Source organism: Leptinotarsa decemlineata, unplaced genomic scaffold (assembly GCF_025532065.1).
Source record: "Leptinotarsa decemlineata unplaced genomic scaffold, Ldec_3_MD MMD2_tig00026361_RagTag_RagTag, whole genome shotgun sequence".
Classification (NCBI taxonomy): domain Eukaryota; kingdom Metazoa; phylum Arthropoda; class Insecta; order Coleoptera; family Chrysomelidae; genus Leptinotarsa; species Leptinotarsa decemlineata.
The window spans coordinates 1,369,329-1,377,464 of record NW_027412704.1 but is presented as its reverse complement, the minus strand read 5'-3'; the positions used below and the strand labels follow the sequence as shown (position 1 = coordinate 1,377,464).

The following is an 8,136-nucleotide window of genomic DNA, read 5'->3' as shown; positions in this document are numbered from 1 at the left end:
GGTGCATTGTTGGACAACATATATGCAGCTTCTTTGGATTTTCTCCTAAGCCAGTGTTTCTCCTTGTGCATGATTTCAGCTTGAGACCACTTGATATGAGTCCAAGCATGAGATTCTGCAATTCCTGATTTGCTTGTTTCTCCTCGCTGTGTGTGCGTGTGTGTGTGTGTGTGAAAAACCACATTCTTTCAGGAATTTCAAATCGATTTATATCATAGTAGACAATGGAAGTTAGAACTAATGAAATGTACCACGAAACATTGTCAACCACCTCAAAACAAAAAACATATAGTATTATAATAAAAAACTTAAATTCACCAACAAATTTTATTCGAACAATGATATTTCAGCTTGTGCTCTCAATTTGAAATCATAGTGACATTGCGAGGTTGTGAATTTTTTTTCAACCGTAGGATGTCTCACTTCAGTCTACTTTTGTACAGTGCTCCAAAAGCTTCAGCCCCAGCTTGCATCACTTCATCATAGCCGAAGGACTCCATGGCCGTCTTGGTTTTCTGGAACCACTGGAAAAGGTTCTGATGTGCGGAAATATCACATGAGCCGCATGCCTAAAAAGTTTACGTCCATATATAATTTGTAGCCTGAAGTGAATAATTTTTGAACAGCATTAAAATAGTTATGAAGCAAAGAAATTAGGAAACGGGGATAAAGTAAGGTGTATTTCAGGGATGGACAAACAGTTTTCACAATTTCCACTGAGAGTAGATCTCCCATTGTAAGAAATGTAGAGATCTACGACTTTTGTGAGACACATTTTTACACACACGTGAAAATTTGATTTTTTGGTTTTTGATTTTTTTCTCATACAAAATTCATTTGTTAAATACCGTATTGTATTTTTTCAATGAATATGTTCAGTTCAACTTTTTCCGATGCGATTTTAAAAAATCGTTTTCAAAATGATTGTTTGAGATTTCTTAAATTTACAGAAATTTGCTTCAAAATCGGTACTTCTCTGTCGTAGAAAATTTACGAAAATTCCCGAATATTACATTATTATTACTATACAAGTATATATTTTCTTTAATGATTTACAGGTGATATGACGACAGTCTTCACCCCACATAGCAATAGATATTCCAGGTATATTTCATGAATATACATTTAAGGATATTGTATTATGCTATGAATATGCCATGGTATATATATCTTCTGGAGAATATTCCCTGGAAGTGCTCCTGGCGAACCTTTGATATATTTTAAGAATATTCCTTGGGAATATTCTTGGAATATCTTATAATATTCTTAGAATATCTAAGGTATATTCTATTAAGAATATTCCAGGAATAGAACCCCAGGAATATTCATAAAATATTCAGGATATTCTTAGTTTATTGTAGGAATATACAATAGAGAAACACCATAGAATATACTTTAAATATATTTTATGAATATTCTAGGAATATTTGGAATATTCCAAGAATGTGACGAGTAAACGCTATTAGGCATGTATATATTGCATTTTGATACAAGATTCACACAAGTAATAAAACACATAATATTCACAAACAAATATATTTTAAAAACAATATACACTGAAATATTTGACGTTTCAACCAATATTAAAAATAAAAAATCTAATTCAAAATATTTATTCACTGAATAAAATATTCCTGAATACTGTCATATTACAAATATTAGAAATGTATTCAAATTAGGATGTTCCTCAAACAAATGTATACTAAAAAATATACTAAAATAACAACTCTGTGAATTCATCAGCACTAATTAAAAAATAATAAATATATCATTTCATTGAAAAAGAAAAAGTGTATTACATCAAGAAATAGGTTAGGTTAGGTTTCTCACTTAGAAAAATAAACCCACAAATGAAGTATTTAAAATGAGTGGTATGATGCGTTCTTCAATAAATTTCACTTACTTAAAGTTATTCAAACTTTGCTCACCAGAATAGTTTTCCTTATATTTGTCCAACAATGCATCAGCCAGTGTTTCAATAGTAATACCTGGAACAAAATGTACATTAACGTTCATTATCACTATTTGAAAGTGGCACAATAAAACTGGAATAAAAATCAAATAGATATTTTTCGCATAGGTTACTCATGAACATTTACAACATTTTATGACTTGGAAAGCAACTTGCATTGTCTTGTTGAAAAGTAATCATTACGTTTTCAGTTCCTTGGCGCACCTGCCTGTACCAGGTACCACTCTGTTTCCTTTTGGGCAAATTGATACAATCTTGAAAACGAGTGATAAAAATTATGAAAACAAATGATACAAAAGAATATGTCATTCACTTACTTTTCTCTATTGAATATACACAACTGAAATCACTCTAGTTCAAACATGTACTTAGTCAAACCAACAAATCCCACACACCAACTCTCCTCGAACCTAAAATGAGGTATAGTAGGTTAATCACCATGACTTTATTATCGATACTATTGCATTTTACTTACTTTTCTTGAAGACTGAATAGATGCAACTTCCCTGTTTGAAGATCCAAAATCAAACTATTCGCTGTACTGCAAATTGGACAACCCCAAATTATAAATGGTACACTGAACGTGACAGAATTATACTTTGATAATAACATCAACACACCATGCATTACACACGCGAACCTGCCACGTCAACCGCCATGTTGAATCAAATGTCGAATTTAACGCAAACGCAAATGTACCATGCATTAAGGGACAGCCGCTTTCACAAAGCTTATTCGACTGTCGCGCGCTACACTTCAATTGACCAATGAGAAACGTTTACTCCAATTATTCACTTCCCCATTTCTCTGTTTCCAGGATTTTTCGCTTTGTAATTAAATAATTTCAAATACAAAAAGACAAATAGGATGAGAATTAACCAATTTATTGATGCAATTGGTTCATTTATTGGCCCATTCAAATTTTTTTGTCGTTTCCAACAGTTGCTGTTGGAGCAATTCATCCAGAATCTTTGCGTTGAGTTCAAAAACTGGTTAACACTATCAGGGTTATATACATCAGGTTATGCATTCGATTAAGATCTTCAAATATTTTTGTTTTTAATAATATTGAATTAATTGAATACGTTATTATAAGATAATTCAAAATTCCATTGTATAGAATATTCCAAAATATACCGTGGGGATATATTCTAAGAATATACCATATGGTATATTCGATCGACAATATTCTTAGAATATTCAAGGGAGAATAATCCATTTATAGACATTCTATGCACATTCTTCCGGGAATAATCCTGCTATATTCATTCAAGCATATTCTATGAATATTCTAAAGGCATGTATATATTCCAAGAATGTTCTATGAATATTTGGAATATATACGTTCATTTTATGATATACAGGGAATATTCCATGAATATCTAGTGCTGTGTGGGACAAGCGACAGCGTGAGAGTGAAAGATGAAATAAAAAGGTAGGTATAGAAAATGTAACTGTTACATAGATTGTTGAAATCAAAGAAATTGCAGCAAAATCAGCCACTGTCATATTGTTTCCTGCAAACCAAGTCTGCCCTTGTACATAGTTATCCATCATACTGAATGTTTCGTTCAATTTGTTCAGATCTTCTTCTGCTCCTTTAACTCCGTCCTTCATAGTGGGGAGCTGAAAAGAAATTGAAATATTCGGAAAAATGATGTATGATAGATAGTGAAGGTTGTTTCAAAAGTTTGGACCGTTTTATTGTTATGTGCTTTCGTAGCTCCTGCTAATAAATATTTATTATACTGGGTCGCGGTATACAGGGTGTTCCAAATTGAGTCGGCACCATATTGCCAATTCCATTACTATTGATGCTACGAATTTGGTTGAATGGGCAAACTAGTAGCATTTTTAATGGCCCTCTCGATGCCGAGAACAAACAAAAATTACTGTCGCGTTTTCAAAATGTTTCATAAAATTATATTTTTTTTAATGGAACACCCTAAATTTCATCATGCATTTCGATTCGTAATAACATTCTCAACAACAAAGCTCATATCACCTTTCTACTTTAAGTTAAAAATGAGTGACTTAAGCCCCCTTTTATTGGCCCAGTTTCTTATTATATACGTTTTTATATTCTACGTAGATAGTGAAAGATTTTTTTCATAAAAAACTCACATGATATGCCACAAATCTAGGAAATAGATATCCTGATACAAAAAACAATCTCTGGATAACAATTGCTGATTTTTTGGGGTCCCTCGGGAACAAGCTGTCATCTTTGGCATATTGATCCACCAAATATTTCATAATAGCATTGCTGCAAGAATAAGGTCAGCTCAATTATTCATTAGATCTAAGTTTTGCCTAACAATCGCACGGGGGAGTAAAGCTGAAACTCAGCTGTATGATTGAAATCTGTTTTGAAAAATTATCTATTGCATAAATAGGTAGAATTGAAGCACTTGACGTGAAATAAATTCTTGATGTTGTTAATTTAACAACCAAAACGCACGTGGAATGACAGTCTTTTGTTCTGGTGTGGGACAAATGTTTTAAATAGATTATATTGCATAGAATTTCCAGCCTGCATGTTGATAATTTGTCTAGATTATATTTTCGATATGATCGAGAGGACAATGATAAAGTTTCAATATGTAGAAAAGAATAATCCAATCATCTTTTCATGGACTACTGCGCCGAAGGGAAGCAAAAAAAAAAGAAGAAGAATCATCTTTTCAAGTCAACGCGTTTTGATGGTACAACCACTTTCTGATGATGAAAAACGAGGTTTTTTGTTGCCATTTCTTTTGTTACTATTGAAAACATTCCTCCAAAACACACTTTTCATTTGTAAAATGATTAATGATTTTTTTATCAATTTCTCGTCCAAAAATAAGGTGAATATTCATTTTTCTCAAACAATATTCGTGATTCGTGTATTCATCTATTTCTATTCTATACCCTTTAAAGTAGTTGGAGTTATTAAAATTTGGATGTATATTATAGAATTGTAGCTACAGGACCAATCCAAGACCTCGATTTTGTTACCATCCACGTGAATTTTTTTATTTCCTCCCACTATGGAAGCAATTTTAAAGACGTGTATTCACGTCAAAAGATGGTGGCGCCCTCTCAGCGATAAGTGATGCATAGAGTACTAAAAATCTTCCCTTCTTCCACAACCACAAGTCGGATCTCTTGTTTATTATTGATTGATTCGCTCTGCAACTGCTGATACACGAGTTGATGTGCAATTAATTATTCACTGCAATTTGTATGTTTTCAAATATTCATCGCTGAGTGCTGAGAATTTCGAATGATAAATTATCGATACTTACCTGTCAGGTAGTATGAATCCACCATCATTTATAACAGGTATTGTATGCAACGGGTTTATCTGAAAAAGCATTTGTTAATTTACTGAAATGAGAAAATTCTTCATTCATATGAATTTTGTCAATGATTTGAAATTTCAGTGTTCACTAATTACTTGATGTTTCCAAAGGAAACAACGCTCATTCAAGCGTTGTTTTCCAAATTTGACTGAGTTTCAAAAATAGATGAAGACGGAAAATGACACATCTGTTTTCTCCATAATGTCATAAGAAATATTTCCTTTCTTGTTTTTGTTTTTATAAAGTATATATAAAGTTCTTTGTAGATCTATATTTTGTAATTTCAATGAAACAATAATTTTTTTCTGTTGCCCCCGAGTGTAATGATTTCTGATAACATGATCAAATCATACAAATGAATGTTTGAAAATAATGTCATTCTTTTCTCCAGGAAACTGATTCCAAGAGTTTCATATTTGGTTTATCAAATTGGTGGTTTACATAGAAAAGCATGGCGTTGAATGTTGTTCTTCACTTTTTGATTCAATGGCCTTAGCATCTAATGCTATCCGGCCAGTTGAGCACTGAATGTTGTTCAAACATCACCGACAGTCAACAATCATCATATACAGTAGGTTTGAATTCATTGCGTTACTTTGCACCAATAAAACATTTTTCTAGTATCTTGTTATGTATCCTAATTTCGCTTGTAACTTCCATGTACCATACATATAAAAGTAACATACTGGAGCATGTATCATATATAATTGTAATTGTTGAGACGAATAATTTGATTGCTATGATTTTCTCGTATTCTGGTACATGCGTATGATTGGTAGATGTCGACCGTTTTGTAGTTCACATGTGGTATGAATGAAGTGTTAGCAGTATAGAATAAAGAAGAAGAGGAAGAATAGGTTAGATATAAATAACAGTACAGGATGAAACACTTCCTTTTTTCCGTTGTTATTGTTTATCAGATGTAAGATACCAAATCTCGTAAGCATCTGAATATAGCGCGAATATCAAGAAACTAGTCTCACTTTATCAAAAATAAACTATCACGATAAATAACAGTAATGTCATTATCCCGTTAAAGTTACATTACAATGTTTATATAAAAAAAGTGAATATGTTAGTCTATATAGAAATGAATTTTAAATCGAAAGGGGTTTGTTTTTAGGAGAGATCACTTTTTGGGAACTAACGATTTTGGCTTTCCACTTCCAGAGGAAGAAAGAAAGCAAATGATTTTTAAATAAGCTCTTTCTCACTTCACATTTGATGAAAGTGTTCACATATAGGCAATACATTCATTTTGTTACTGATTAATAAGTGACAATGTCAACGGACACATTCGACGAAAACAATTACTGACCTTTATGAATTCCGGATTCATCTGTTCGCCGGCAAGAACATTGACGATTTTTATATTGTGTTTCAATCCAAGAGCCCGCATCAACAATAGCGCTGCTCGTGACGGGGGACTCATCGTGAAAAAGTAGATATCTATTGTGTGGTTAGCCATTTTTGCATTGAATATACTGAAAAATATAAATTCTTTCAAGTGTGATATAATATCTAGAGATATAGAAGGAAAACAAGGTCAACAATTTTGAAGACAAAATCAAACTAGTTCAATTATGAAATGTATCCTTGCTGTACAATTTTGTGTATTTGGAGTCCAACAGTATCTATGCATCATTACTCAAGAGACTTGATAATTCGCAGAGTCATGGAAACTGTCTCAACAATCTTCATAAGATTTTGCAAAAGTACAGAATCCTTTGAAAAATCGTTTCAGTTTGAAGGCCCATCGAAAGGAAAATGGCATCTGTCATTCACAGAAAACAAAAGGATAACCGTCCATGACACAATCTTCTTCTTTTTTAGTGCTAATTGAATATGCCATATATTGTAGAATAAAAAATAATATATCACAAAAATTCCGATCATTGACTGTTTGTCTTTTGTGTCAATGACGATTGCATTTGTAACGAGATGGAGATTGAAAAATTGGCCTTGGCATTTGTATACCTCAAGCCTAAACACTTGAACTTTTAAAAAACATTCTGACTGTATGTCATCGGAAACATTTCCAAGCGGTAAATGTTTCGCTTGGAAATGTTGGAAACCCATTTGTTTACAAGGTTGCAACTAACGGCAATTATAAGTAAGTATCTGCATGATACATATGTATCTATGATTTAACATAGAAAATAGCTTTGGCAGTGAATGTATGTCATGAAAGATGTTGGAGAAATAACCAGAACGGGAAAACTCAAATATACCCCCAGCTGATCATTTCATTCTAGTTCGAAGTTTTGAAAACAGACATTTTTAAGGAAATTGAAAATTTAATTTCGAATTTTAAATACACTCACCTGTTGTTGAGAGGGACAATACCCTCCGATTCCATGCAATTCCCCAGAGTGAAATTTACTGATACACCATAAGCTCTAGGGAATACTGGCCAACAGAAAGCTTTTTGTTATATAGGTAATCAATTCTGCAATAAAAGCAATCAGTAGCTAGGGAAACACGAATCAAAACAAAAAATATAGTCACTTATTGAAATACCTACGTTCCCCACAGTTTTGTGATATAATTACTCAATAAATAATGCACCATTCAATAAATTGGTTTAGCAAAGCCGAATTTTAGATAGAACGTTCCAAATATTGAAGTATCTGATTTAACTATTCTATGAGCTCTCTCTCAATTTATGTACTATTTCCAAATGTCCATACATAAAAACTGTCTCTGAATGTCGCAGAGAATGAGGATCTTGTCCCATGAACAAATATTGAGCCATGGAAAAGGGATCAAATTTAATTTTTCGGAATGATGAGGAAAAAAAGGTGCCTGTGATAAAGTGGC

At 32.6% G+C, this 8,136-nt stretch overlaps 1 protein-coding gene across 3 annotated transcripts; it reads right to left on the bottom strand.

Annotated features, from left to right (window-relative positions):
* Positions 1 to 294: 294 nt before the first annotated feature.
* LOC111509814 (glutathione S-transferase D2) lies at positions 295 to 7,777 on the bottom strand. Of its 3 annotated transcripts, none has more exons than XM_074185004.1 (6): positions 7,641 to 7,777; positions 6,635 to 6,800; positions 5,260 to 5,318; positions 4,097 to 4,238; positions 3,434 to 3,598; positions 295 to 569 (listed from the first exon to the last, which is right to left on the bottom strand). In XM_074185004.1, the coding sequence occupies exons 1-6, from the start codon at positions 7,673 to 7,675 to the stop codon at positions 420 to 422; spliced, it is 717 nt and encodes a 238-aa protein (XP_074041105.1). In that variant the 5' UTR covers positions 7,676 to 7,777; the 3' UTR covers positions 295 to 419. The 3 variants fall into 3 exon arrangements, with proteins under 3 accessions (XP_074041105.1, XP_074041107.1, XP_074041108.1); XM_074185006.1 differs by having other exon boundaries at positions 3,498 to 3,598; XM_074185007.1 differs by lacking the exon at positions 3,434 to 3,598.
* Positions 7,778 to 8,136: the final 359 nt, after the last annotated feature.